This window comes from Colobus angolensis, unplaced genomic scaffold, assembly GCF_000951035.1.
Source record: "Colobus angolensis palliatus isolate OR3802 unplaced genomic scaffold, Cang.pa_1.0 Scaffold26, whole genome shotgun sequence".
NCBI lineage: Eukaryota > Metazoa > Chordata > Mammalia > Primates > Cercopithecidae > Colobus > Colobus angolensis.
This window is the reverse complement of record NW_012115821.1, coordinates 10,105,241-10,119,541: the sequence shown is the minus strand read 5'-3', so window position 1 is coordinate 10,119,541 and position 14,301 is coordinate 10,105,241. Positions and strand designations below refer to the sequence as shown.

Here is a 14,301-nt window from a genome sequence, read left to right as displayed (position 1 = left end):
CCCACAAAGTGCTGGGATTACAGGCGTGAGCCACTGCGCCCAACTGTTCTCTGCATCTTGTTAAATGTCAAAGTGTGTGCAAGCATTAAAGTTGTATAATGATCCTGAGTTGACTTACCTGCGTTCTGCTTTTCGAATAAGAAATTCTAGTCAGGCCCAGTGGCTCACACTTGTAATCCCAGTGCTTTGAGAGGCTGAGGTCATGCAGACTGCTTGAGGCCAGGAGTTTGAAACCAGCCTGGACACCAACGCAAAACCCTGTCCTTACAGAAAATACACAAATTAGCTGGGTATTGTGGCATGCACCTGTAGTCCCAGCTACTCACGGGGCTGAGGTGGGAGGATCTGTTGAGCCTAGGAGATGAAGGCCGCAGTGAGCCATGATGGCGGCCGAGTACTCCATTCCTGCCTCGGCCACAGAGTGAGAGTGAGAGTGAGTTTTTTTGTTTGTCTCAAAAAAAAAAAGCAAAACGTAATGCTAGCCAAATGTAAGAGAAGATATTTAAGGTTGGGATGAAAGCACATGGATTTTGGATTCTCTCTGATGTATAATATTAGGTAAATTAACATCAAATTTCTGAAGCACTATTTTCTCATCTATAGCTGAGTATAGTAATTTCTGCCCTAATTTTTTTTTTTTTTTTTTTTTTGAGACAGAGTCTCGCTCTGTCGCCCAGGCTGGAGTGCACTGGCGCGATCTCGGCTCACTGCAAGCTCCGCCTCCCAGGTTCAAGCAATTCTCCTTTCTCATCCTCCTGAATAGCTGGGATTACATTTACCACTCCTGGCTAACTTTTTGTAGAGATGAGGTCTCACTTTTTTGCCCAGGCTGGCCTCAAACTCCTGTTCGCAAGCAATCCTCCCACTTGGACCTCCCAAACTGCTGGGGTTACATGCATGAGCCACATTGCGCCTAGCCCCAGATCTTTTCTTCAGCTTATGTACACCACGTTTCTTCATAGAAGGATTGCTGTAGAGTGAGCATCATTTAGATTAACATTACTAGAAAGAACACACTTGGGGGAATATTGAAGGGAGGGCTCTGGGATCTAGAGCCCAGAATGTTGAAGGAAGGACTCTGGCCACAGCTCATTTTGAGGATAAAATTGATGTTAACTACCCCAAATACCTTCCAAGATGTTTCCAGCCTCTGTCCAAACTTAGCCATCACCACCGCTGACAAAATATGTTTCAGTTCACGCAAGTCCAATTCATTCAGCAAAACCTCATCTACTTACTCTTATATTTTAGACAGCTTCAGGTATTACCATAATTCAGTAGGCTACAACTTGAGAAAAATAGGTATTTCAGACCTGTGCTACTGTCCTTTTTATGAGACATTTTATTATCCAGATGGGTGGAGCCAGGACTCAAACACATTTTCTAAAATTGCATTTTTTTTTTACCCACTTGTAAATGAAAATGCCCTTGAAGAAGTCTTAAAGTATTTTGTATCACACACTATTCAGGTGATGCATTAAACAATGCTGCCCCTGCACGTGGGCTGAAGTATAAGAAAGCCTTCTGTGAACCTACTTAATTTGAGAGCCTGAGCTTTAAAAAGAAAGTGAAGTGTAATTTTCTGAATACACCTGTGTGAAGTTTCTTTCTTGGGTTAGTAGTATTGTACCCAAAGCAATTCACCTAATATTAAACCATTCTAATCTGCACCTTATTGAATGGATTTTTCTCTAAAAATTCACGATGTCTAAAGCTGTCCAAACCATAAGACAACACATTTGTAAGAAACTGCCAGAATTGGTGCAAATTCACAGTCTTAAGAAAAAGAATATCTTTAAGAAAGAAAATTCTCCAAAAGAAACTATCCATCCTTCTCCCGTGTACTTAGGTATCAATTTTTCTAGGAAGTGTCCTGATTCGGGCTACCTGATTTCGCTCTTCACAAAAGAAATGCCATTTGTATTCTTAGCATTTGAGTTAATTCAGTCGTCAGAACTCTGTTTACCTTTGACCTATACTTCGCTTTTCCTGCTGGGACTTTATTGTTCAATGTCAAATCTCTCAATCTCCCTGGGGTGTGGTTGTTCAGTCTATTGCAGAAAATAGCATCATGCCTTTTGGAAAAGTGGGGAAATAGAGGTCATGAAAGAACTAATTATATAGAAGATAGAATTTTCTGTAAGGAGTAGCATCATTCTAGATGATTCAGTGGAATCATACTCTTACTAGAAATTTTAAGATGTTTGCCAAATGTTAATCTTAACATATGATGATGATGATGATGATGATGATGATGATGATGATGACGACGACGACGACCAGGCGCAGTGGTTCATGCCTGTAATCTCAACACTTTGGGAGGCCAAGGTGGGCGGATTGCTTGAGCTCAGTTGTTCTAGACCAGCCTGGGCAGCATAGGGAGACCCTGCCTCTAAAAATATGTATAAAAATTAGCCCGCTGTGGTAGTGTACACCCGTAGTCCTAGCTGCTAAGGAGGCTGAGGTGGGAGGATCGTTTGAGCCCTTGAGGTCAAGGCTGCAGTGAGCCATGATCATGCCACTGCACTCCAGCCTGGGTGACAAAATGAGACCCTATCTCAGAAAAAAATATATATGCATATATGGTGATGATGATGGTGATTTGTTGAGCATTGATAAGGTCTAACCATGCTGCTTCATGTTACACACTACGTTAATTTATTTGAGCCTCAGAGTTACCCCAGTAAGTGGAAATACTTGACTTTATGCCTAAGAAAACTGGTGCTTGCAAGTAAATGAGGAAGCTGGAATCGGAACCCAGGTCTTTTTTTTTTTTCTTATCAGTATGGAGGCTTTTGGGGGATACCCAATGGTTCATTTTTGTTGTCTATATCTTTTTTTTTTTTTTTTTTTTGAGACAGAGTTTCTCTCTTGTTGCTCAGGCTGGAGTTCAACGGCGCAACCTCGTCTCACCGCAACCTCCGCCTCACAGGTTCAAGTGATTCTCCTGCCTCAGCCTCATGAGTAGCTGGGACTGCAGGCATGCACCACCATGCCCGGCTAATTTTGTATTTTTAGTTGAGACGGAGTTTCTCCATGTTGGTCAGGATGATCTCGATCTCCTGACGTCGTGATCCACCCGTCTCGGCCTCCCAAAGTGCTGGGATTACAGGCTTGAGCCACCGCGCCTGGCCTAAAATTTGGCTTCTTAATAGGGAAATTGCACCATGACCTGGGTATTAGAAAATTAGAAGGCGTTGGTTTTACTTATTTTGGGTGGTATGAATGCGTTGTAGTTATGTGAAAAGATGAAATACATTCTGAAGTATCTAGGGGTAAAATGACATGATGTCTAGGTTCATTCTAAAATATGTTAGCAAAGGGCCGGGTGTGGTGGCTCGTGCCTGTAATCCCAGCACTTTGGGAGGCCAAAGCGGGCAGATCACTTTAGGTCAAGAGTTCAAGACTAGCCTGGCCAATATGGTGAAAGCCTATCTCTACAAAAATACAAAAATTAGCTGAGCATGATGGCAGGTGCCTGTAATCCCAGCTACTCAGCTGAGGCAGGAGAATTGCTTGAATCTGGGAGGCGGAGGTTGTTGTGAGCTGACATCTCATCACTGCAGTCCAGCCTGGGCAACAGAGCGATACTTTATCTTAAAAAAAAAAAGTTAGCAAAGGAAAAATATGGATAGGTGAATATATTTGGCAAAATCTTAGCAACTGGGGAATATACATTTATGGTACTATTCTCTCAACTTTTTATTTATGTTTGAAAATTTTCCTAATACATTTTTTAATTGTTCTTACAGATGCAGATTTTCTTTTACAATCCAGATGACTTTGACAGCTTTCAAACCGCAATTTCTGAGAACAGAATAATCGGAGCCATGGCCGTATTTTTTCAAGTAAGTTAACAGTGGCTGAAGTACTTCAACCAAAGAATTCTTTGAGTATTTTTTTTTAATTCACCGAATTGTTCCATGTTTAATGAATGCATCTGTTTTCTAGTTCACACCTGTCCAAATGAAAGATATTTCATATTGTCTAATGTGTGATTTAAAATGTAAATAAGTATGTTTAGAAACATAATGAAAATTTTTACATGAATTATTCTGATTTTATTGCTACTTGACTGGTGCACAGATTGAAGAACACATTTATCATCTAAGTTACTTTGCCGCTGAAGCATTTTGAACAGGTTCTTTCAGCATATTAAGAGACTGATATAAAAAAAAAGGTGGGTTTTTTTGAGCAACTTTAAAATTTGACATTACTTGCAAGTAGGTTAATAAATAGCATCAGTCACTTTTCTAAAGAGACTCCCTCTCTTTCCCTCTCAGAAATCCCCATAGTAACTAAAGTGTTTGTTGCAACTATCTCTGTGTTGGTACATTTATGAACTCTTATCCTTCCATCCTCTCTTTTAATATGACTGTGTTAATGAATGCTCATAACTCGGTGTTGATTCTGCACCTAGAATCCCAGCGTTGCATCCTTCGATAAAATAATGCTGTTCAGACTTTTTAATAAGTCAAATCAAAGTAGTGTTGATCAGTGAGTGCCTTGACCAACTTGCCTGTAGGAGACCTTGGTGCTTTTTAGTGTGGAAGGTCGTCTGAGTAGTAGGCATCTGAATTGTCTTTCAATCTTAAAGTTGACCTAGCGACTACATAAAGGTGTTCATTTCACCAGTGAGTCTCTGTTGGTTGTTGGATGTCTTTTTGACAACTAAAGGAATGTTAAAGACATAAGAGCCTTCTCCAGCACGTCTTTAACATCTGCCTTTTTCAGCAAGTTTGTCATTGAGGTGGAGCCATTCTTGTTTGGAGTATGTTAATTTCACCACCCTTTTCAATGGGTGACACATGAGTGACAGTTTTCTCCCTTTTAACTGCCTTTCTCCCTTTTCTCAAGAGAGGTAAAGGCTCAAGTGAGAGATCAGATATGAAAATTTGAAAAGCTTGATATTCTACCTAGAATAAGAACAATGGTTGTCATTGTTGATTATGGCACTGCTTTTCAAACAGTGGGTTCTATCTTACTGTTGTGCCATGAAATGATTTCAGTAAGTTCTGATCAGCATTTTAAAAACAATGACATAGAATTATATAGAATAGGAAATAAGTCAGAAAATACCAGTAAAATGTAGTACAGGTAAATATATTTATAGAATTTGTTTATGCACAGTAAACATACTGGGTGTGTGCTGGATCATGATATAATGTGTATTGCTTACTGTGCATCGTGGTCAAGTATTTTGGAAGTTGTCTGTTTGTGCTATGTATTGGCCTAATTTGACCATTGTTCTCCAGCACATCTCTTTTTCCTGATTACTTTTCATGAACACAATAGAGCACAATGTTTTAAGAGCTTATTCAGAGTCAAGATACTTGCTTTTGAATTCCACGATTTCTACTGCATAATGGTAATGTAGTTATTTAAACTTTTCAATCTCAGTATCCTTATCTGTGAAGTAGAGCAAACAACTAATACATCATGTAGATTGTAGTGGTGATTAGAGGAGTTCCTAGTATGGTCCTGGAACGTAGCGGACACTTGGAAATTGCCAAATAATATGCATCTATAGCCCTCCATGTTTCTGTGGGATGGAGACCCCGGTATACATACTATCTTTTTATGAACAGACATATGTTCTGGACACTGCCCTGTTGACAGATGACTTGAGTTCTGTCTGGACCTCTTCTGTTTCTTTTTTTTTTGAGATAGAGTTTTGCTCTTGTTGTGCCCAGGCTGAAGTGCAATGGCGCGATCTCAGCTCACCACAACCTCCGCCTCCCGGGTTCAAGCATTTCTCCTGCCTCAGCCTCCCGAGTAGCTGGGATTACAGGTATACGCTACCATGCCCGGCTAATATTTTTTTTTTTTTTTTTTTTGTATTTTTAGTAGAGGCAGGGTTTCTCCATGTTGGTCAGGCTGGTCTTAAACTCCCAACCTCATGTGATCTGCCTGCCTCGGCTTCCGAAAGTGCTGGGATTACAGGTGTGAGCCACCATACCCAGCCCCCTTCTGTTCTTAAACTGTGATTGGTTTGCATTTGGTAGCACTGGGACCATACAAACTGCTCTTAAACAATTTCCACTTGCCTGGCTAACACCTGGTTTTCTGTCATTGTTCCCTTGGTATGCTGCTTTTCATGCAGCTGGACCTCTGCTCCTGTGGCCCTGCCATCAGATCCACCCTCACTTCCTTCTGTGTTGCGCCCACCAATGCCCAGACCTGCAAGATTCTACTTCATCGGTAACCTTTCTTAAAAGAAAATTAAAAAAACACTTTTTAACATTTTTATGAGTACTGTATGGACAGTTTACAGCATGCTCTACCCAAACACTTTCTATTTTTTCAGCTCTGTAAACTCTTGTTAAATATAAGACCAATTAGAATTTTAGGCAGGCAAGACACATTGGTGTGCAAATCAACAAAATACCTCACTGTGAAATCTAGGTTTTGAATTTTTAAAGTATTTCGAGGACACGACTACTAGTTTGCATATAAAGATATTTAATGTGCACTTCATTTCTTAGGTCCTTTTCTACATTTGGCTTGCTATCCTATAGACACAAATTGGAGGTCAGATGATAAAAAACAGAACATAATTTTACATAGATAGCAGCTGTATTAAGCTGCTTCCTTTGTCTTTCTTGTTTATTTAGAGACAAGTCTCCCTGTTGGCCAGGCGGAAGTATAGTGGTACAGTAATGGCTCGCTACAGCCTCCAACTCCTGGGCTCAAGGGGATCCTCCTGCAAGAGCCTCTCGAGTAGCAGGGACTACAGGTGCAGACCACCACGTCTGGCTAATTTTCTTATTTTTTTGTGGAGACGAGGTCTTGCTTTGTGGCCCAGCCTCGTCTGGAACTCCTGGGCTCAAGTGATCCTCCTGCCTCAGCCTTCTAAAGTGCTGGGATTATAGGCGTCAGCCACTGCGCCCAGCCCCTTTGTCATTCTTGTAAGCACGCATGTGCTTATATGCTTGAATTCTCACTATGTCATGCAATGCAAATAAAAAAATTGTTATTTGAATTTGGCATTCTAGTTAGATCTCATTTTTTGATCTTTTTGCTTTCTATAAGAATGATAAATTTGAGTTTGATATTTCTTCCCAAAATAGAGAAATCTTGGTATATATTTCCAAATTCAAACCTGGCATCTTACATTTTGGTATTGAAGAAGGGTTTGTCATCTATCTATTCAACATCTATTCGATGCCAGGAATGGTACTAGTTGCTATGTTAAACATAATAAACACAGTCTTCTCCTGTGCACTAGAACCTCAGTGTCATGGTCCCACAAATAACAGCCAAAAAGAGTTGAACTCCTCTACTTGTAAAAAAGCTATACTCTGACTTGGTGCTTATGAACCCACATATTCATTATTCAGAGTGACACAAAGGGAATGACCCAAAAGCCCAGGCCTAGGCAAGACCAAGTTCTGCAGAAATACCAGTAGTTCGGATGCTGATTTACTTCATATGCTAGAATAATTTTTTTTTTTACCATTTCAGTTTTTCACTATCTGTGCTTCTTTTTTTGTTCTCAACATGTGCCCATTATTCCTGGTAATTTTGGCTTTCTCTCTGCCTTTGCTGTGCTTAGATATGATGAAGTTCATAATGTTGCCCTCTAAAAGGCACCCAAATAGGCACAAACCTGGCAGACATCTGGTTGTCCAGTGAACCCTTACATTGGCCTACACTGGCGGTTAATTGCACTTTGCCCATTTGTGGCTTACAGGCATGACTTGTTGAATCTACACAGTGTTTATGATTCTTTTATTCAGTTAAGTATGGAAGGTTTTACACAAAATGTCTTGATGATGTTGCAGTAATCGAGATCTGTCTAGTGGCTGCTTTGGAGGGAGTGCACATTCCCATTGCAACAAAATCATCAAGCGATCTTATTCATGTGTTCACATCAACATGATCTTAAGATCATGATGCCTGGCCTGGATCCCAGTAACTCTGAATGGCAGCTGATATATTTTGGTAACAGATAAGAGTTGAAGGTCAGTCTCAGTGCTAAAAGATGGTGAGCCAGGTCTGCCCTTGAGCACGGGTGAATTGAAGGAAGGAAGAACCACCTCCATGTGTGGAAGACGGTGAATCAGGGCAGACGCATCTTGGCCCAGACAGCTCTAGAAGGTGTGCTCCCTTTGTAGCCACTGGTAAGTGGAATATTGTAACTTTCCAACACATGGTAGTAATGTGTCTGGAGGAAGGATCACCTTTTTCTAGATCACGTGGATCACCTTTGGGCTTGTTCCCTATCGAAAGCATAGGGGAACAGGCAAGAGTGAAATTCACTTTTAAAGGATTTAAAACATAAATTTAAAATTTAAAAAATTGTCAAGGTATAGAGGTATTTGTTGTTAAAACACTCAAGAGAATAAATACTTGTTTAGTTAATTTATGTAAGTACAAAAACTAAAAATAATTATTTTTTATTTGTTAAAGTAAAACTTCTCTACTGTTAACCTAATTTTAATGCCTGTGAAAATATAAAATATCAGAAGTTATTATTTTGCTGGTGCAATAGTAATTGCGGTTTTTGCCATTAGTTTTTCATTTTTTTTTTTCCTTTTTGTGGAGAATGGGGTCTCACTATATTGCCCAGGCAGGTCTTGAACTCCTGGGCTCAAGCTATCTTCCTGCCTCTGCCTCCCTAAGAGCTGGGATTACAGGCATGAGCCATCGTGCCTGGCTTTGCCATTACTTTTAAAAGCAAAAACCGCAATTACTTTTGCAACAACCTAAAATGCTCTTTCAAAATATTGTATTATTATGATAATACCCTACATGGTTTATCTGGTGAAACAAATAAATATAAAAACGCAGGTTTACATGAAATAGAATCAGTGGAATGATTAGGCAATTTGTGGAAGGATACTTTGCTTTTAAAAAACTGTAATTCACAGAACCATTTTATTGGTTTCTTTCTTTCTTTTTTTTTTGAGACGGAGTCTCACTCTGTCACCCAGGCTGGAGTGCTGTGGCCGGATCTCAGCTCACTGCAAGCTCCGCCTCCCGGGTTCACACCATTCTCCTGCCTCAGCCTCCCGGGTAGCTGGGACTACAGGCGCCACCACCTCAGCCGGCTAGTTTTTTGTAGTTTTTAGTAGAGACGGGGTTTCACCGTGTTAGCCAGGATGGTCTCGATCTCCTGACCTCATGATCCGCCCGTCTCGGCCTCCCAAAGTGCTGGGATTACAGGCTTGAGCCACTGCGCCCGGCCTTCATTGGTTTCTTTTTAAGTTGATAGAAGAGAGAATACCCAATACTCAGAATGACCTTATCTTTAAGTAGTCCTATTTTATTGAGGCCAAGAATCTTTTATCGTCACCCTCAGAATTGGGTTCTGGTGTTTTTCCCTTGGCTTCCATCTGTTTCTTCACCATTAAATGCTTTCATCTACTTTCTCACTAGGACCGACTTGTCTTTTAACCATGCAACCTTCTTAGTAGATTTCAGTCAGATGCCCATAGAAGTGTGGTATTCCTGTTAGCTTTGATTAATTGTGTTTTTTTCATGAAGTATATTGTTACTGAATTTATTATCTCGAGGGGAACGTATCATTCATTTCATTACCCAGTTGTCCTCGTCATATGAATGCTTGAAATTTCACTTATATTTCATTAATTCCATTGAACTTTGGAATCATAAACACATGATTCTTCAAGAGTGTCAGCATTTAGAAATGTTTCTTATGTGACACTGTTTCCAGCCTCTTTCATGGCTGTGGTCAGTTCTGAAACTTTGCATCAGAAACAAAGATATAAAATTATTGTCATGTCTGTATCCAGAGATCTAGTCAATAGGTATACATTTAAGAAATAAGTGAAATGCATCTGATTTATTCATCATTCTTAAAGTTTCTTTTTGACAAACTATCGTCACCAACTCTACTGCAGTTTCCTCATTTAATGTTCTGCTTCTACTGGGAGAGTTGAGTTGCCTGCCTTTGTACCAGTATTTTTTCATTTTTATTTAAATTCTACCCAGAATATGACTGTAGTCCTTTGGTTTTTCCCTAAGCTCTGTAGAGTCATTTGCCCCCTTTTCATTTCTGCCCTTCTTTCATGGTTGAAAGGAAACTTCAGAACTCAAATACTTTGCAAGTTGCTAACCCATTCTTTATGTCATGTCGGTGTTACAGACTGCTTAATTATTTTTCTCCATCTGGAGAGGCTTAGTAATTAAATGAAATGCAGCACCTGGGATTATTTATAGACGTTGAGAAGGCAGGAGGAGTTCTTGATGACTCATCCATCCAGGGCTGGCGAGGAAGCCTTTCTCTCCACTTCCCTGCGTTTCACCTTCTCCCTCCTTCCCCACCATGGGTAGATATGATCTGTCCTTCCTTTGACCCGCTGTGACTCGTAGCATTCCATCTTGTATTAAAGCTATTATTTTACTTGCTGTCTCCTGCCTTAATACTGTGAGATCATTGAGGCCTGAGAGTCTTTATTCATCATTATGTCTCTTGCACAAGGCTAATACTGTGGCTTGATTGTGTAAATACTTAGCTGAATTTCATGGAAACACATTTAGGCTCCATTGTCTAGATTGGAAAGGGAAAGCCTAATAGCTTATTAGCTACCAATTATAAAAAATAGGTGTTAGGGGGTGTAGAACCTGAGACTACTAGAGTATAAACTCTTTGAAGTTGAAGTCTGTGTCTTGTTCCTCTTTATTTTTGTATACCACCCACCCACCTTTCCCTAGCCCTCACAGCAGTGCCTTGACCTCAATTATTGCTCCGGAAATATATATTAAGTAAAACTGAGTTAAAGGAAACTTTTGTGTTTTATCACATTATAAATTATTTGGGTTTTTGAAAAGCATATATCTAGATGGCTGTGTAAGCTTCACCCAAAAAGGATGTTGTTTATGTCAGAAGTGTAAGATTCTTCAGCTGGTAAGGACATTGAACATGAAGACTGTGATGATTCATTGAGGATGGTAACTGTCTTATCTGGGCTCCACTGGGTCAAACATGTTAAAAGGATGCATCTCCATTCCATAGTGCGTTCAGAGACCTTAAAGGAGTGTTTTACTGTAAAGAGTTTCTGGATGTATCTTTTATAAGGTTTCCCACCAAAATGCATTTATCTCAGTAGGTGATGAGTGAAGAGGGTTTTTTGGATTATTTTGCTAATTTTCTTTCCCGTTGTATCTGCCTCTTTCTTGCATTTTTCTTTAGTTGGGTTTGTCTGTGATAGTTGATGAGTTAGTTTCAGTGCGTTTCAGTGCATCTGTTTACTTTTTCTTGCTCTTGCTATTCTTTACACGTCTATGTTTTTCTGCCTCTTTCCCCCCTTCTCCTTCAGATTTTCTAAGCAAACAGAATGTAAGATTTTCTTGCTTATGTATTCATTCTTGCATTCATTTGCTAACTCATTTGTTCACTCTGCAATATTTGTTAAGCACCTACTCTGTGCCATGCTCCATGGAAATCATGAGGTATCCTTAGAATTGTGTCCTGCCCTCAAAGTAATTGAGGGACGGACAGTAAGTTTTCAGAAGAGCCTTAGAATTCTTTCTTCACAAGTAGCTTCATTTTATCATTGGGAGCTAGGAGAGGACAGATCAAGTCAGGCAGATAAAATCTCAAGAGGATAATACAAGAATTATATCTTGGGTATATTTTTAAAATGATAAATATTTCATTTTGAGAGTATGAAGTTTCTAGTTGTAAATTTTAGAATTGGACTCTTTTTTATCCATTTTTCTTCTATTCTGGTATAAAGCAGAACACCACTGTTAAAGTATAATTCATTCCTTTTATTTATGGTGACCTAAATTGATCTTTTTATTCTTTTTAACTATCCCCAAAGAGTCTTTTTCTTTTTTTGACGAAGAATAAATTTTCTATCGTGTTTTAGTTTTAATTTTTTTTTTCTTTTCATGGTTCTGATGGCAGAGTGAAACAAGGGCCTTTAACTCTGGGCAGAGAGACAGAGAGAGAAAAGGGATAAATTAGTAATTTTACCCATCTGCCAAATTCCCACCCTCACTCCCAACCCCTCCCAAAAAAAAAAAAACAATAACTATTTTTGGGTCTGACAAAATTGAGTTTGTGTTGGAGAATGGTGGTAGATTATTTAGAACTTCCTTCTTAGACTGCTTTACAGGATAATGGCAGTAAACTAATATGATTCCTAATTTATTCCTTTCCAGTTGCTGCTGTTTGAATATTGTCCTTCTGACATTTTCCACATCCTTGGTTTTATCCAGATATAAGTTCAATTCTTTCACTACATTACCTAGAAGTGCAATTTCAGAATGTTTTGGGTTAAGAGGACTTTTTTTAATACACACACAAAAATTAAAATACATATGTTCCAATTAAACTATTTTAACAGCTAATTGATTTCATAGGACTTACCATTAAGTGAAGGCCAGAGTCATTCTTAATGTTCAGTTGCAATTTTGGAATAGATTTGTGGATGTACAACATTGAATTTATAGCCTATCAGGTATTTTCAGCATATCTCTTGTCTGCAAATGGCCTGTAATTCAAATTTCCTCTTAGTGGACATTACAGAGGACTATTTAATTATTGGCGAAGCATTACATAATTAAGAGACTTTGAATCCTTTGAATGTGACCATGTGAAAATCTATTTTAATTAAATCATTGCACTTCAAGGACGTTACAAAGTACTTTGCTTTTGTACATCATTGAATGATAGTTTAAAATTGTTTTGGCCATTAGTTGTAATATAAGTCACAGAATCTGATTTTCATAAACTCAGAGAAGATCTTAGGCTCTCTGTAGTAACCTTGCTATGACGGATGACAGGCCTGGCCCTTTGAAAGGTTAAGTGATTGACCATGGTCCCCTAGCTCTTTGCAGTCTGCCAGGCCGAGAATTTGAGTTGTGTGACTCCCAATCCAGCCACTTTGTTCTTTCCTAGATTTGGTCTTCCTGGAATATGACCTAGTAGGAGGCTTTAGCTGATCAGATTTATCGAGAGAACTCCTGACATAAAGCACATTATATTCACACCCGTTCTTACCTCTCTCTTCTCCCCCAGATAAATTAGTTGCAAGATGTTTCTAAATAGAATACAAACACCACTAATAAAAGTTAACATTTGCTGAGGACTTCACTCATGTAAAATGCTAATGACAACTACTGTACAATATCTCACGTAATCTTCACTGGGGCCCCTCAAGGTATTATTACCTCCATTTTATAGATGTGGAAGCTGAGACAAGGAGCTTTTTTCGGGATAAGTTACTCAAAATTACACAGGCCAATAAGTGTTGGAGCCAGCATTTCAACAGCAACCGTGTAACTCCAGGGTCTGTGCTCTCAGTGAAGAACTGAATGGGAAAAGTTGGGTTTTCTGTTGAAGAGGGTGGTAGAGGGAGAAGTATATACTATTGGTCCCAGTTATTGTCATGTGCATATCATTGCTTTCAGGCCTCTCAGTTTTGCTGATAGCTGAAGAGGTATTTTCTTGTAACTTAAAATTATGTTCTTCTTCTTTTAGTCCGTGGTTAAAACCTTTGATCCTAAATTATCTTAGGCTCTGTGTCTATAATTATTTTATAGATTTGATGCCAACTGTTTTCGTTAGTTTCCTCCCTTTTATAAAAAGGCTACAAAGAGTATAGAATAAATGCGGTGGTTATGTGTAAGCGTAGCGTGAGTGAATGGGGTAAAGATTTGAACTTTGAATTGAATGTATTAATTTTTTAATGGCAGCAGTTCTGAAGTGGGGAGGGAGGGAATGGGGCTTTTGTCCCATGGGCAATGTAGCCATGTCTGGAAATACTTCAGGTGTGTCAGGGCAGAGGCACTACTGGCATCTCACGGATAGTGCCCGGGGATGCTGCTGAATATCCTGCAATGCACAGGAGAGTCCTCCACAACCAACAGTTAGCAGCCCAAAATGTCTGTGCTAGCTGAGGTCAAGAAACTCAGCTTTATGGTCATCAATTAACTAAGTGACTGAAGATATCAGAATGTCTTCATCTTGGTAGAAGGGGTCAGTTAGGGCTGTTTGGGTTATTTTCTGCAGGCCAAAGTCCATACGAATAACCAATAATCCCAGTCCCAAGAATTCCAATAGTCCCTGGCTACCCAAGACTTGGACAACTGGGATTCCAACATAAGGTGCAAAACTTGCATGCCAAAATATTTAAATCTGCCCTATTCCTACATATCCTAGGTTTACCTCTGCCCTGTTAAAGCACCCACATGGGTATATTTGTATCCAGACACTGCAGTGATTTTCGAAACAAGCACCAATTTAATAAAACATTGACTTAGATATAGAAAAGTAGACAGAGGTAAGAAGCTAAGAGCATGTACAAATGCTTTTGAACTTGAAAT

At 39.4% G+C, this 14,301-nt stretch overlaps 1 protein-coding gene across 2 annotated transcripts in view; it reads left to right on the top strand.

Moving 5' to 3' along the window:
- The window catches only part of PTPRG (protein tyrosine phosphatase, receptor type, G), a 782,288-nt gene that overhangs the window by 558,216 nt on the left and 209,771 nt on the right, over positions 1-14,301 (top strand). For both annotated transcript variants that reach the window (XM_011947202.1, XM_011947201.1), the window contains exon 5: positions 3,753-3,848. In XM_011947202.1, the coding sequence (XP_011802592.1) occupies positions 3,753-3,848 (96 nt within the window). The remainder of the gene's footprint in view (positions 1-3,752; positions 3,849-14,301) is intronic.